The sequence below is a fragment of the Crotalus tigris genome, unplaced genomic scaffold (genome assembly GCF_016545835.1).
Source record: "Crotalus tigris isolate CLP2741 ecotype Arizona unplaced genomic scaffold, ASM1654583v1 scf7180000018117.651136, whole genome shotgun sequence".
Taxonomy (NCBI): domain Eukaryota; kingdom Metazoa; phylum Chordata; class Lepidosauria; order Squamata; family Viperidae; genus Crotalus; species Crotalus tigris.
Window position 1 is genome coordinate 231,480 of NW_024096833.1, and position 17,167 is coordinate 248,646.

The 17,167-nt window shown below is 37.0% G+C and overlaps 1 protein-coding gene across 5 annotated transcripts in view; it reads left to right on the forward strand.

The window, feature by feature from the left end:
* Positions 1–17,167, forward strand: part of PXDN (peroxidasin) — a 95,975-nt gene that overhangs the window by 56,856 nt on the left and 21,952 nt on the right. For all 5 annotated transcript variants that reach the window (XR_005557265.1, XM_039348069.1, XM_039348066.1 and 2 more), the window contains 10 exons: positions 644–761; positions 917–1,086; positions 1,873–2,145; positions 2,719–2,835; positions 5,637–5,795; positions 6,728–6,840; positions 9,276–9,432; positions 10,838–10,946; positions 11,544–11,701; positions 13,325–14,828. Coding sequence is in view for 4 of the 5 variants with exons in the window: in XM_039348069.1 (XP_039204003.1) it covers positions 644–761; positions 917–1,086; positions 1,873–2,145; positions 2,719–2,835; positions 5,637–5,795; positions 6,728–6,840; positions 9,276–9,432; positions 10,838–10,946; positions 11,544–11,701; positions 13,325–14,828 (2,878 nt within the window). In the remaining variant the exon portion in view is untranslated. The remainder of the gene's footprint in view (positions 1–643; positions 762–916; positions 1,087–1,872; positions 2,146–2,718; positions 2,836–5,636; positions 5,796–6,727; positions 6,841–9,275; positions 9,433–10,837; positions 10,947–11,543; positions 11,702–13,324; positions 14,829–17,167) is intronic.

Consider the following 17,167-nt stretch of genomic DNA (forward strand, 5'->3'; position numbering starts at 1 on the left):
GGATAGCCGTTTTCAGCAGTCATAAAAATTTGGAAGCTCTTAAATTCAAACTTCGGCATTAAGGAGTTGATGGTGGAGTTTGGTGGTAAAAAAAAATGACGTTTTCTCTTTCTGTTCTTCTTTAACTTCTGAACAATATTTTTATGTTATAAAAGTGTTCCATTGCGTGTTGAACAAAACCTCCTTCTCGGCATCATTAAAAATAAAACAGTGTAATGTAAACTCGAGAATTGTTGAGTGGTTCTTTTTTCCACCCTATAACACTGAAAAATAAGCATTTTGTTACAAAGGGACATGGGATCTTAAAAAAAAGTTGGAAGTGTAATCATATATAGTTATATTGTAATCCCCTTTATGATTATTTTAATCATTAAATTATGATTTGTCTTATAATGCTAAGTACTCATCTAGGGTCACAAACTCTAATAATATTCACTGGCAAAGATTGCAAAAAATCAGAAAATCTGAAATTGGACAATTGGACACATTTCTATGAAACTGTATAAATGTGCATGTTCCAGTGTTTATATAATGCACCAATGAGAAACAGTGATTTATACCCTGCTTTAAAATTAAGAACTAAACTGTTTTTAAATTCCAATTTTATAGAGCTTTCTTTTCATATGCTTTGTTGATAATCCAGAGAGGCCAAGAATTACATCAGAGCCTCAGGATGTGGACGTAACTTCAGGGAATACTGTCTACTTCACTTGCAGAGCTGAAGGAAATCCCAAACCAGAAATCATTTGGCTTCGCAACAAGTAAGATTGTTTTAAATAGCTTGTGCAAATAATGGCTCTGATAATGAATCTGTGTGTGCCTTCTGGACAAAACTGTTTTTCACCTTCTTTTCCTGGTTTGAACATATTTGTTATTGAAAAGTGGTAATGCTACGCTCACGTTTCTTTCTCCATAGCAATGAACTCAGTATGAAAGCAGATTCTCGTTTAAATTTGCTTGATGATGGGACATTAATGATTCAGAATACTCAGGAGACAGATCAAGGCATTTATCAGTGCATGGCAAAAAATATAGCTGGAGAAGTTAAAACTCAAGAAGTAACTCTGCGCTACTTTGGTTCGCCAGGTGGGAAGATTTACTAATGCCAACCTTTTGTTTTGTTTTGTTTTAATTCTGTGCTTCTGTGCAAATAGCTTCAAAAGAGCTATTTGCTACTATTGCATTTGTTTAGACTTTTCTCTCACCTTTTTTTAAAAAAAGTTTGGTCAACTCAAATCAGTGTACATAATTTTTCTCACATAACAGCTGTGGGGGTGGATTATGCTGAGAGAAAATGACTGTCCCAAGTCAACCAGGTGATTTTCATGCCAAAGGGAAGATTAGAACTCAGATTTCCAGTTTCTATCTAAGCACCTTAGCCATTACACAATGCTGGCATTATATGTATTGGTATAATGGACCTACAGATAAATTACCAGATGGTTCAAAATACTGTAGCGAAAAAATCTTTTATCATAATTTTCTTATGAATCATAAAATCCCTGTAATACTTAGGACTAATTAAACATGGCTAATTTTTTTGATGTAAGATACAAGAAGAAACAAATATCTTTGCTTTAATTGTGAGATAAGTCCCTTTCCCTTTTTTACTGTTATATTACTTTTACTGGATTTGAGTCAGCTAGACAGGAATACTTTTAAGTATTTTTAATATGCATTCCATATTGTTGTAGCAAATGCAGTTCTTATTTAAAAACGTTTCCTCTTTTTGATGTACTAGTGCAGTGTTTCCTAACCTTGGGAACTTTAAGAAGTGTGTGGACTTCAATTCCCAGAATTCCTCAGCCATCCTAAGTTTGAGAAATACTATATTAATGAAAAAGTATTATAGGCATGCTCTCTTTTTAACAGCTCGGCCAAGTTTTGTGATTCATCCACAAAACACAGAGGTTCTGGTTGGAGAAAGTGTCACCCTGGAATGTAGTGCAACTGGGCATCCCCAACCACGTATCACATGGACAAAAGGTGACAGAACACCTCTGCCAAATGATTCACGGATCACCATCACTCCATCAGGAGGACTTTACATCCAGAATGTGAAGCAGGAAGAGGGTGGTGAATATACTTGCTTTGCAACCAACAGTCTAGATAGCATTCATGCGACTGCCTTCATTATTGTGCAAGGTAGGCAGCACTTTAAAAGGTGGTTTGGGTTTGATATTTATTCCAACCTGTAGATCATTTAAAATTTTGAAAAGATGCAATAGGATTTTCCCCAAATGGAGAACATATTTTCAATGCAATCTCATATTAACCGGCTAATATTTGGAAAGTAAAATTGCATATTGACAGCGTTGATATTGTCCTAATGCTTCTTTGAGTGTTTGATAGGTATTTCACATATTGTTATTGTTACCTTACAAATATATATTGTATAGTTGTGATTATGTTGTTTTCTTCATAATATAATTTGACTTTAACAAAAGGAAAGAAAGCAAGGTGTTATGAATCCAAAGATTTGGTTAAATCATTGCTAAGATGCCTTTACTTTGAGTTTTTGTTTTCATTTATTTTTCATCCAAAGTCTCAAGAGGTCTGATAATCATGGATGGTTCCAAGTCTACATGTGTTTAGCCAGGTACCAAAGATCTGTAATGGAAGTGGTTCTCACTCCATAGTTCAAAGAATACAAAATAAAATATGTTTGTGGTCTATGTATCCTAAACTGCTTTCATTATTTGTTTCCCTTTTACACAGCTGTACCTCAGTTTACTGTGACCCCTCAAGACAGAAGTGTGATTGAAGGACAGACTGTTGATTTCCCTTGTGAGGCACAAGGTTATCCACAACCAGTCATTGCATGGACTAAAGGAGGTCAGAATTTAAATTAAAACAATGTACAAAGCTCAAAAAACTATGAGCACTGATGATGTTACCTAATTAGGATAATGAAACCTTTGCAAGAAAACAAGCAAGCTCAGAGAGCACCAAGGGACCCCCTCATTTCAATCCTGAGCTACAAATATTCTCCTTCATTGAAACTACAGAGTAATTTGTTACAGCATGGAAATAAATGTTGAAGTGATTTCTCCGATAGAGCAAAGTTATAAATATTTATTTTCTTGTTATTGCTATTACTTTGGTGTGACTGAATTTAACCAAAATATTCACCATTGCTGTCAATGAATAAGTGAGAGAAAACAAGGGTTGATTAGTAAGGGAGGTTCAGAGGTTCACATCTCTTTTGAAGTCTTTGAAGAGCCTATGGAATCCCATCTTTTTCTCAGGAGGATACTGCTACCCACTACATTTACTCTTAGAGATGAATAGTTTTTCTCCAAGATTATGTCACATGTTCTCTTTATCACACATTTTGTTCCTGTCTTCAGGTTCACCATGAGAATTTCTGAAGAAAAATGAACACATGCAGCTTTTCATTGGATCTCAGTTTACTAACACTTACATGCTATATTATGCTGCACGTGAAATAGATTTTAAGTACTATATGTATTGCTTACTTTGCACGGATTCTTGGCAACATACCTCCATATTGTTAACTTGATGGCATCAATTTTCAACAAGCCTGATTTTTATGCTGACAAATCGGGAGACTAGAGGATACCCATCCTTTCATATGCAGATGATACTCTGGTCCACCTCAGGAGAGTATGAATCTGTCATCCTGCGTAGGAAAAATCTGCCCAATTATAAAATATCCAAAATCATGATTTAGAGTACAAATATGAACAGAAAATCTAGATTTCAAAGGACCTGTAAGTACCTTGAAGTGTAAAAGGAAACACATTGTGCCTTTGAGGCAGCATAATGATATTTTACCATTAGATACGTCTTTTTCTTCAGGGGCAGATGGTTCTTGCCTGTCTCTTAAAATATATATATATATTTTAAGCCCACCATTTATTTCTGATCTTATAAGGAATCCAGGTGTAATCTGTGTCACAAACAATACTATGGAAATAGTACTAATGAAATTTTGAAAGCTGTTCTTACTGCCCCAAGAAGTATAGCTAACATTTATCTCTTACCTGAGGTGCGGATGTCTAAAAAGTTGTTATATCTCATGATCAGTTATTAGCTAAATATCTTGTTGTTTTTTAACCAGCCTATTAACCTTTGTATTGGCGGAGGACCATTGTTCAAGTTTCCAGCTCTGGGCCAATTAGAATTACTCTGCCACTTTTAGGACACCCACCCATCTCCCCACAACTCAGATGCCTTGATTGATTTATCACTGGTTGATGTGATAACCATCATTCTGTATTAGATATGTGCAAGTATATTGTAGGAAAATAATATCAGAATGTGTGTGTGTGTATATATAAGTGGGCCTGAGAGAGAGGGAGTATCAGTAACACCTTCAGAAAGTATTCAAAAGTTAATAGAGGAGTTTATAAACTTGGGTTTATAATTGCTTTAGATCTATAGGTAACTTGGAGAGGATGGGAGAAGAAATTCTTAATCTCTTTCTTGTCAGCCATGTCAGTTTTCAGCTGTTTTACCGATTTTCCAACTGTCTTTATCTTTATTAACTTCTTTGATGTTTGAAATATACTGCATTTTTAGAAGTTCTGCCAGCTCCCAGCCACATTTTAAGATAAGCCCTTGAGATGAACAGCAGCTTTTCTCTGTGGGCCTTTCTTCCAATTGAGATAGAGAGAGCTTCCTATTTATCACAAGCTTCCTACTTACACCATATAGAATATGGTGGAAATCCTTGAGTCCTTGGAGCACTGCAATTGACTTGTAGACAGTGGTGGGATTCAGCCAGTTCACACCGGTTCAGCAGAACCAGTAGCTAATTTTTTGTTGACTTTGGCAAACCAGCTGATGCCCTAGCCCTTTTTCGCAAGGCCCAGAACAGACTGCTGGAAGTGTGTGGATGCCACTTCTGGAGTGTCCGTTTTCAGCTGGGGAGGCCTCCCCCCCAGGCCTCCGAGGCTCAGAATGGATTTCCGGAAGTGGCGTCCACATAGAGAATTGGTTGTTCATATACCTGAATCTCACCACTGACTGTAGCTATTTACAAAGTCAGAAGTCTCCACAGAAAGGCAGGATTCTCTATTTGCTCTGTCTTGGAGCAGGAGTTGTGAAGGTTGATTTTTAAAAATGTATTTAGAAGTAATAAAGAAATTGGCCAAGAAAACTTCCCTATGCTGTAACATTAGTGGAATAAGTTGTCCGAAAATAAGAAGAATCCTTTTCTGAAGCAGGTCATTAAGAAGCTAATTTATTGTTCTCAGATCCATAGTTTCCTGTTTAAAGATACCTAGGGAATTATTTGCTTTCTGCCTAGTCAGTGATCTTTACTGAGGGAATTAGGTTTGGCATGTGAACAGATTTGAATGGGTTGGATGCATCATTTATTGGGGCATGGGAATAGAGGACATAATCCCAGGTTGCTTTCACCAGCGATAACATCGCTGGCACCTTTCTCAGAAAGTAATTGAATGTTAACAGGGAAGGTGTTTTCCTCCGGTATACTTGTAGAAAACTTAATCAAAGTCTTGTGAATATTTAATAGAACTTTTTTCCATCACCTCTTAATTATTTTCTTTTTTCCTCTTTCTTTGTTGTAAACAAAAGAATATAAATCCGGGTTTGTCTGTCTGTTGCATGTGCAGCTCATGATTTAATTTTAAAAATTCTTCTTTCAGGTAGTCAGTTGTCGGTAGATAGAAGACACTTAGTTTTGTCTTCTGGAACTCTGAGAATTTCCGCAGTCGCTTTACATGATCAAGGACAATATGAATGTCAAGCGGTCAACATTGTAGGATCTCAAAGAGTTGCTGTCCATCTGAGTGTACAGCCAAGAGGTAAACTTGAATAAGCGAATTTGCATGCAGTTCTTTTTTCTTTTACGTTTTTAAATATTTAAATTTTAAACTGTTTTTAAAAGTTTGTTCTCTCTTGCCAGGGCAGTGATGTCATTTTATTTAAAAAAGTATTTTTAAGCTTTGCTTTCTGTGGCTAACTTATATTTGCCCTATTGTAACTATGTTGATTGTATGGTAGTTCAAAGATCTAGCACATGACTTTTTCTTAACTTGTCAATACAACTGGAGTTTGTTTTCTTGCAAAAAAAAAAAACCTATTTTGTTTACTGAAATGAATTGACAAAACCAAATATGCTCTAGGTGAGGGTCCCCTGAAATGGATGAGGACAGTTGTGGAGGGGCAACAAGAGGATTAATACTTCAACCCCATACATTTCTTATTAGCACTCTGATCTGAGCCAGGTCCCCAAGCTTCCTTTTGAATACAGTAATGATACTTTGCTAATTGCATGTTTAAATAAAACTTAACTGAAATCCAAAATGCAGCTATTACTGAGTAGATAGAGAGCTGTGGAGCAAAGAAGATTATATGTGGAAAAATAGGAGAAAAATAGGAACTTCATAGCTGTTAAATCATAATGGTGCATTATTCCTTGTACTAGGAAAAGAATGTTAGCATGGAGAGTTGGAAAAAAATGGCTAAGAAACTAAATAAAGTCTCTATCCTGAATCAAGTCTTTGGAATGAGCTTACATTCATGTTTTATATAATTATAAAATATAATTATTATGCGGTCAATAGACCTAAAAGAAATGTATTCAATCCTTAATTTTAGATAAATTCTATTCTGCACTAAATATTAATAGTAGGATTTTGTTAGATTGAAAACTAGGTGATTATGATTTGAATAAAATTGTTTATTTAAAAAAATTTATCTGCTTGATATTTCGTTCTGGGAATCTTTATTTTAGTAACTCCTGTGTTTGCTAATGTTCCAAGTGACATGACAGTGGAAGTGGGTACAAATGTACAGATTCCATGCAGTTCTCAAGGAGAGCCAGAACCAGTAATAACATGGAATAAGGTACTGCATACCAGTTTCATATTTTCCTAACTTCGTTCAGTCTGTAAGAAGAATATGTTTGCTTCTTCTCTCTGTAATGTGTTTACCTTTCCTTTGTCTGAAACCATCTGTTGTAGAGGCTACTCAAAAGGCAGTGAGATTTTAATTGACAGGCTACTTTGATAAGAGTTTGAACTGCTACACTGATCATCTAATTCCTTCTGATTATAGGTAGTTCTTAACTACGACCACCATTGAACTCAAAATTTCTTTTGCTAAGTGAGAGTTATTAAGTGAGCTTGGCCCCATTTTACGACCTTTCTTTTCACAAATGTTAAGTGAATCATTGCCTTTAAGTTAGTAACACAATTTTTAAGTGAATCTGGTTTCCCCATTGGCTTTGCTTCTAAGGAAGTTCGCGAAAGGGACCCACATACTGCAACCATCCTAAATATGAGTCCGTTGCCAAGCATCCAAATTTTGATCGTGTAACCATGGGGATGCTGCCACTGTCATAAGTGTGAAAAACAGTCATTAGTCACTTTTCAGAGCCCTTGTAACTTTGAACAGTCACTAAATAAATAGTTGTAAGTTGAGGACTGCCTGTTTACGTGGTATATACACAATTCATTTCAAGTATTAGGAAACACTATGTGTATTCCCAGGTAGAGCTGAAAAAAAGTGTCCAGATAAATACAATCACTAAAATACAGTTTTTATTCTATGACGATTATGATGGAAAGCTTGAAGGCATTTTTTTCTACACAAAGCATATATGCCTTGCAAATTATACACAGATAATCCTGGATTATGACAGCCTTGGAAAGGGTGCTTCCAGCTATTATAAAACATGCCATTTCCCTTTCTCCATGGTCACATGACCACATTTTGGTTGCTTGGCAACTAGCTCACATTTATGACTGGCTGCTGAGAGCCCCACTGTCATATGATTGCCATTTGCAATCCTCTCTGCCTGCTTCTTCCCAAAGTCAGTAGGGAAGGTAACAGGGAAGGCTGCAAGCAGAGGGGAGGGAGCAGAGCAGAGCTCCTTCCACAGCCTCCTGAAGGATTTAATCTCTATGCATGAAGGGGAGCTGAAATTGGTGGGCTGAAGGAACCGAACTGGAACTTTTAGGATTTCAGCTCCATTCAGCTGAAATTCTAAAGATTCCAGTTCTGATCCTGAAGCCTGCCAAAGGATTTCCCCTCCAAGCATTGGGGGGGGGGGAATCCCTCAGTGGGCTGCAGGAACAGAGCTGAAATCCTGAAATGCATGGGGTAAATCCTTGTTGGGTGGGCTGGAGAAACAATTGAAAGTGAAAGGGTTATTGGACTCCTCCCAACAGACAGCTCTTTTGCTCTCTCCACTTAATGACCCAAGAGATCACTTAACAATTGAAACAGAGGAGTGCTGGGATTGTGGTCATTGAGCAATGCAGTCATGTGTTTCTTAACCACTTTGCTCAAAGTGTGAAAGTCAAGTTCCAGTTGTGGCCATAAGTCAAAGACTGCCTACATTATATCTCAAATAGCCAAATTATAAATCTGTAAGGCTGAGGTGAACTTGTATTTCTAGTCCATGGCAACAATTTAAATCAACTTTTCTAAGGCCAGACCTGTACAACTTAATAACCAGCAAGTCAAATGTAAGTTTTCAGCAACTTTTGAGGCTCTCGATAAACTCTCAAAACTGAGTCCAGACTTAGTTCTGCCTAGGATAAATCTCCTAAAGGCAATTAGATTTAGTTAGAGCTAACTTTGACCTCTAACTTAAATGAGTCTCCTCTGCACATGATTAAATCTGGATCCAAAGCACTGAGTAGAAACCAAGAGGTCTGCTCATATGATGGTACTTTTTCTTTTTTCTCCTACCTCCACCATTCTCTTGTGTATGGTGCATCTGCTGTAGAACATTTTCTTCTAAAGGAGCCTATTTGGAGGGCATATTCTGGGGTGCAGGAAGAAGTGAGGGAATCGCACTCTTCTGTTCTGCAGAAGAGGTAGTCCCATCAATGGTGTTTTCTATTTTCCTGGGAGACTTTACAATAATGCTTCTTAAACGGTTTAACCCAATTACAACTTTTCCAGTCTTGAATAATATAATTACACCCTCCTCAAAAAAACCCAGATTTCCCCCCCCCACACACACACAAACTTCTCAGCAGTAACAGTCCCAAACTGGATCCTAAATAACAATTTCAGATTGCTCCATTAACTGCAGGATATACCCAAATTACCCCAAGTTTAAAAACCACTGCTTTAGAACATGGCTAGGCTTTGAAAATGCAGATTATGCATATGAATCGAGAATTCCTTATCTGTCAGGGTAGGAAATTTAAATTTATGTTTTCCTTTGACCAAATTAAAAAACACAACAAACAAACACCTTCAAACAATTTAGTTCTTCTAAAACACTGCCTAAGTTATGGAATATCTTGGCCTTTTGATTGCTACAGGATGGTGTTCAGGTGACAGAAAGTGGGAAATTCCATGTTAGCTCTGAAGGATTTCTTACTATTCGAGATGTTGGGCCAGCAGATCAAGGCCGTTATGAATGCGTAGCAAGGAATACAATTGGATATTCCTCAGTTAGCATGGTACTAACTGTGAACGGTAAGATTTATACCATTAGAATAGACAACTGCAGATTAATTATTGTGCACAATCATCAAATTATTAAAGGTTTTCAGTGTAATGCATAAGAATTTTGGAGGAATTATTAAATTTGATTTTAATAATCACCTCTCCTTCAGTAACTTTTATTTAGTAAAACTCATAAAGTGGCACTAAGTAACATGTTTTTTGGTTGTGAGTTTAAATCAAGGACAGATAGTCTAATACTTAAATAATTGTTTAATGGAGAATTATTTAATGTTCAGTGTAATAGTTTATTTCAAAAGCTTTGGAGAAATTATAGTTACCAATGGACTCAAAAATACCAAGAGAAGATTTGTTGGTAGAAAAGGTTACAGGTTTCTCATATTCATGATATTCCTTTATCTTTTTCACTTTTTTTGTACTTTCTTTTGTCTAGAGCAGAGGTTTATTAAACTCCATGGATAGATTTCATGGAATCCATGAACATGAATGGGAGAATGTGCTAGCTTTATTTTCACTACTTCACTAAGTGAAATTTAGATTGTCTTGTTATTGATTTAAATGATTTTTTTAAAAAACCACATATATTACTATATTGCATATTTATTATTTTTTATATTTTGTTCATTTTAAGAATAATTTTAAGAATTGTTTTTAAGAATAATTAGTTTCTTTTATAGTTCAATCTAGATCAGGGGCAGACAACCTTGGCTCTTTTATGACTCATGACTTCAACTCCCAAAGTCATAAAAGAGCCAAGGTTGCCTACCCCTGGTCTAGGTCAATGTATTTTATGTTTTTTGAATATATTTTTATGAGAAGGAATTGGTGGGTTTAATCAAATATTCAGAGGTGGCATGACACAAAAAGCTTTTCTAGACATAAAATCTATAAGTTCTTATCATGTTTAGAGAATGATGGGATAATGACTGCAATTATTTTTCTTTTTTAATAATAGTAGCAAATTACAAAGGGAGAAAAACAAGGATATTATACTATTGAATAACATATATTATTTATTTAATAAATAATAATAGTGTTGCCATGCAACAAAAGGTTGTGCTTTATACTTGCACCTAAAATGAGCACTCCTGATCAATCATTCTTTTCAAGGGCATTCCAGCCTCAATTCTCCACATTGCATATTCTGTAGCTAGAGAGCTTACTCACTCATTTTGATTGTGCTGAAGAATTTTTTCCTGAAAAAGAAATTGAAAGTATATTTTTAAGTTATGATTGTGAAAGAGTAATATTTTTCTCCTAGACAGTTTTGTAGTTTTATAACATTACCACCAAACGAGTAATTTTATAGAAAATTGTAAATAGAATTTTACTTTTAATACTAAAATAATGTTATGTCTAGACTTTGCTTAACTGTGTAACTCTGAAAAAATGTTTAATTTCTCCTTTTTCTTTTTAGTTCCTGATGTGAGTCGAAATGGAGACCCATTTGTAGCAAGCTCTATTGTTGAAGCTATTGCTACTGTTGACAGAGCAATAAACTCCACACGCACACATTTGTTTGATAGGTATTGCTTATACTGTATAATTGGAAGGATTTGTTTACATCATAATAATATAGTGGTTTATCTCTTATTTACTTGATTACTTTAGTTGATCTTGACTTGGCATCGCTATACTCTAATTCTTACAATTATTTTAGTTGTTTTTTTCAATTTCCTATCCTTTCACAAATAGACCAGTTCATGTCTTTGTATAAAAGACTAGATGACAATAGTCTTTTTTCCCATTGTGTGCTGGAACTTTCCTCCTTTATGTCTTGTGGGTATTTCCATTGGGTCATACCAACTGAAGGGGAGGTCAGTTTAAAGTGAAGGCTACTAAACATGTGGAAATGAAAGTTCTTAAAACTTAATATTATATTCCTTGATGGCTTAGCAAAAGATTCTTCTTGCAGCTGTCAGATGCTAATTTTTTAAAAATCTTTTTTTTATTGGCTTGCAGTACTGGATAATTACTTGAGGTATGTACTGTAAATTGTTTAGAGATGTTTAATATAAGCATTATTACTAATCTTGAATAGCATTAGGATTAAAACTAGTTACTTAATCTTATGCATCTAGACACTATATTTATTTTTTGTCTTTTTCTTGTTAATTTATTAGTCGCCCTCGATCTCCAAATGATTTACTAGCCCTATTTCGATACCCAAGAGATCCTTACACTGTTGAACAAGCAAGAGCTGGAGAAATATTTGAAAGGACACTACAACTAATTCAGGAACACGTACAAGACGGTTTAATGGTTGACCTTAATGGAACAAGTCAGTGTTTTTCTTTTGCATACTGTAAGAGTGTATGACATGAGGCCAGAGTATTTAACCTCTAATCATCTCTTCTCTCATCCTGAATTGTGGCTTTTCTGTTGTGAATGTATATACAAGGTTTGACTTCCTGTGATCAGAGCCATATTCCAATATATTCTGTTGCCCGTTATGTGACAACGGGTATGTATGTAATCTAATGCTTTTTTTTTTCTCCTCTCTACTGAATACGGTGGAGAAATATGTTATCCAGCTGTACTTTTCACATAAAATTCTGCCATCAGATGCACAGTCACAAGTGAATGGGATACACGGTGTGGCCAACTTTTTCCTTTTCCATTCTTGTCTCTTCTCATTTTTTTATGAGATTACTGTGTCATCTTTAAATTTTTGAAACATGTCCAGGCTCCTCTGTTAGCATCGTCAAATAGCCATTTTCTGTTTCATGTTCCATTGCATCTGCACCATATCTCTAATGTCAGTCAGCAGACCTTGAGTACAGAATTGTTCTGTGAAATAAGTAAAAGTCAAAATAGATTTCTAAAAAGTGGAGTGAATCATAGATTTTCTGTGATGAAAAAGACTGGGTAAACTATAAAAAAGAAGGGGCCAACTGGGGGATTAAATTATAAATATCAATGCATTGGAGAAACACAAGGGAAGTGAGGGGGGGAGGGAGCAAGATGAAACTACAGAAAATAACCAGAAGCAAGGATCATGGTCTTCAAGATTAAATTCACACAATTGATAACGAAGTTAATCTCAAATGAAAGAAAATAAATTGGCCTTTCTTAGATTTGTCATATTATTTATTGGGAAAGCCCCCCCCCCAAAAAAAATAGATGCTTTGGTATTTATAAAAGCAATATCAGTTTTTGTTTTGGTACATACATCCAGTGTTTCAAAAACTAGGCCTAAATATTTAGTGTATGTCAGATAAAATCTCTGGGATGAACTGAATTCGGATTTTTCTGCTTAATTCTAGAAGTAGCAGAAGTTAAAATTCAAAAGCAATTATTTAGTCATTCTTCCATTATCTGCTTCTGAGATAAGTTGCAAAGTATTTGATTTAGACTAAAATGTTAGAGAAGCTAAATGAAAGGGACTTAATAAGCAGTCTAGTGTTATTAACCAGATTTAGCATGTGAAAAGAAGTATCTTTTGCTTAGCGTATTTCCTGTGTTTTGACTGTTTCTGCAACTTTATTTCTAGAAACTGTTTAAAACTTAACTTCAGATTCTAGATTGGGAAATGTGCAAGATTTGTGAGCATCTGCTTTGTCAGTTTGGAAAGTCATCAGATTGAGTAACATAAGCTTCCCAAAGATGTCTGCAGCTGAACAGATCATTTATGCAATTATTTATGACATGGTTGCATATACAAATACCAAAGCCATATTGGTTCACTTGCTAAAACAAAATAAATGCATATGTAGCAGCACTATTCAACCGTTTTTAAAAAATTATAAGTTAATGCAATTTTTGTAATAAATAATAAGGAAATTGCATTAATTTATAATTTTTTAAAAACTACTTTTTAATAGCTTTTATTGATTAATTTGATTTTTACCCTGCATTTATTACTTTATGAGTAATTTATTTTTCTCTCTTTTATCTGTTTCAGGCTATCACTATAATGATCTGGTATCTCCACAGTATTTGAATCTGATTGCCAACCTGTCAGGCTGCACGGCCCACAGGCGTGTGAATAACTGTTCGGACATGTGCTATCATCAGAAATACAGGACACATGACGGCACATGCAATAATCTGCAGCATCCAATGTGGGGAGCCTCTCTAACAGCCTTTGAACGAATGCTGAAATCAGTCTATGAAAATGGTTTTAACTTGCCAAGGGGCATTGGACCTAATCGACATTACAATGGACATACGCTCCCGATGCCACGTTTGGTATCCACTACATTAATAGGGACGGAAACAATAACTCCAGATGACCAGTTCAGTCATATGTTAATGCAGTGGGGCCAATTCCTGGATCATGACCTTGATTCCACGGTGGCTGCCCTAAGCGAAGCCAGATTTTCAGATGGTCAGCACTGCAGTTCAGTTTGTACCAATGACCCTCCGTGTTTCTCTATCATGATCCCACCTAATGATCCTCGGGTCCGAAATGGAGCACGGTGCATGTTTTTTGTACGTTCCAGTCCTGTGTGTGGGAGTGGTATGACCTCCCTCCTCATGAACTCCGTCTACCCACGAGAACAAATCAATCAATTGACCTCGTACATCGATGCATCCAATGTATATGGCAGCTCAGAGCACGAAGCGCAAGAGATCAGGGACTTGGCAAGTCACAGGGGCCTCCTGAGACAGGGCATTGTGCAGAGATCGGGAAAACCTCTCCTTCCATTTGCAACTGGCCCTCCAACAGAGTGCATGAGGGATGAGAATGAGAGCCCAATTCCCTGCTTCTTTGCCGGAGACCATCGAGCCAATGAACAGCTGGGACTCACCAGTATGCATACACTGTGGTTTCGGGAACACAACAGAATTGCTACTGAATTGCTGAAGCTCAACCCACACTGGGATGGTGATACGATATATCATGAAACCCGTAAAATTGTTGGTGCAGAGATGCAGCATATAACCTACAGCCACTGGCTGCCTAAAATCCTGGGAGTGGTAGGCTTGAAGATGCTTGGTGAATACAAAGGTTATGATCCCAATGTTAATTCTGGCATAACAAATGAATTTGCAACTGCAGCTTTTAGGTTTGGACACACCTTGATCAACCCCATCCTATATCGGTTGGACGAGAATTTTGAAACTATTCCTCAGGGTCACATACCTCTACATAAAGCTTTCTTTTCCCCATTCCGGATTGTAAACGAAGGAGGCATCGATCCGCTTCTTAGAGGGTTATTTGGCACTGCTGGTAAGATGAGGGTGACTTCTCAGTTGTTGAACACTGAACTGACAGAGAGACTTTTCTCTATGGCCAGAGCGGTAGCTTTAGATTTGGCCGCGATGAATATTCAGAGAGGGAGAGATCATGGAATCCCACCATACCATGAATTTAGAGTTTACTGTAATCTGTCTTCAGCACACACATTTGAAGATCTAAGAAATGAAATAAAGGATCCTGAAATCAGAGAAAAACTCACACGGTAAGCTCCCCGTCTCAGTGCTATTTTTGTCGGTAGGTTATTGAGGTGTTCTAACAGAAAGGAGAAGCTGTTCGTGCAGAACTGTATGCTGTATACTTGAAACTTCCCATATATTGGTTTCATACATATTTCAGAAGGAGATCCAAATCCATTTTTTATTATATTGGGTGAAGGTTTTAATCTTCTCGTATACAAGTGGTCCTTGACTTACGACCACAAAGGAGCGCAAAATTTCCATTGCTAAGCAAGATGGTTGTTCAATAAGTTTTGCCCCATTTTATGACCTTTCTTCCCACCATTGTTAGGCAAATCACAGCAGTTGTTAAATTAGTAGCACAATTGTTGAGGGAATCTGACTTGCCCACTGACTTTGCTTGTCAGAAGGTTGCAAAAGATTGTCCCATGATCCTGGGACACTGCAATCTTCATAAATATATGCCAGTTTCCAAGAATTCAAATTTTGATCCCATGACCATGGGGATGCTGCAATGGGTTGTAAGTGTGGAAAACAGTCATAAGTTACTTTTTTTCAATGCCATTGTAACCCAGCCTTTAAATGAATGGTTGTAAATCAAGGATTATCTGTACTATAAAAGTGAAGAGCTAACTTCTGTGCTTTCTGAGCTGCATTGTTTACTAGAAAATTTCTGAGTTCAAGATTGGTTATTACCTATAAATCCTTACATTGTTTGACCTAATTCTTTGCAGGACTGTAGTATTTGCCTATCCTATATAACCTTGGTTCCAGTGATTAAACACATCACCTAGAGCAGTGGTAGTGAACCTATGGCACGTGTGCCAGAGGCGGCACTTGGAACCCTCTCTGTGGGCACACATGCTGTTGCCCTAGCCTTGCCTCCCCCATGACCCCCTCCTCACCAGCAGCCCCCATGGAGGAGAGTCGCTCTTGAGCGTGGCCCATGCAGAGCAGTGCAGCACAGCCAAGGACAAGGCAGCCAGGCAGTATAGACAAGACTCTGCCCTCACGTCCCATCACGCAGTTGATGCTGCGGGGCGTGGGCAGAGGGTGTGGCCATCATGGCACTGCTGGGCTGCCTGGGCAATCTGCAGCGGGCCCTGGAGGCAGTGAGTGGCCCTGCGGGCAGGTGGGGCACGGACGGGATGGGGGCGAAGCGACGGCGGGGCAGGGAGTGGAGCAGGGTGGGGCCAGCTTTTGGTCCCTAACAGGTTCGCCATCACTGACCTAGAGAGACCTAGGGAGCAGCATCCCCATCCAGAGATTAGTTTGGTCCCTTCTTCAAGTGAACACTAAAAACATGGCTCTTTCCTCAGGCCTTGGTTAGCATGTCTGGTGGATCCATCTAGGTTGGCAGTGATGTGGGGAGGGGGAATTGCCAATTTCATTGTTCCCTTGGACAGTTTTCCTTCTTACATAACATTTTTCCTGTTTGGGGTTTAATGAAGATGTTCAGAGTCATTTTTGAAGTTGCGTGGCCTAGAAACTGGACAGATAAATAAACCATGTGATTCCTGAAGAGGAGGCTGCATTGCTGGTCTCCTCACCCACCATCCCAGCATGTCCTTGACCTTTCCAAGGAATCTAGGAAATATTAACATTTGCAGTTGGAAGGCCTATAAATGTAAATATCTCTCTGCAAGCTGTCAGTTTTCTTTCAGAAGGCTGAATACAAACATTTAAGTCACCCAGAAATCCATGAAGTTATGTTAAGTAGAATTTATTACTGAGCAGCTAAGAAGTCATGATGAAAAAATTCTAATAGCTGCCACATGTCCAGTGCAAGTTTGGTTCTTATAGAAATGGTCAAATTCCTTGTGCCTGTTTCTTCTGCTCCCTTTGTGCAGAGGATTATCTGACATTTATCTTATTTAAACATCTCTGAGACAAAGACTCTCTTCTCTTTTGGACATAAATGATTGTTTTGGTAACAGCAACATCTAGCCATCCAATCGTTTACTTTTAACCATGTAAGAACTAAATTTCACATAAGCTTTCATACAACAAATGTTTACTCTTAATTCATGGTCAGTTGGAGATGTAGATAATCAACTCATTCTTCATTGTAGCTGTTTTCTCTAGTTTTCATAATTATACCCTGGATTTGAAGGAATTCAATTTGTATGCCAAAGTAGAGTATGTATGTATGTATGTATGTATGTATGTATGTATGTATGTATGTATGTATGGTATATGAAGACTCCTCACATCTATATATTATTATAAAGTCATTTTTGAAAGTTTTTTTTTTAAAAATCAAATGATTTCCTGCCATTCTAAATGGAAAATAGTATACATTTCATAGTGTGTTCACAAATTTGATGGCTATATAGTATACAAGCTTTACATACAAAGAATATAG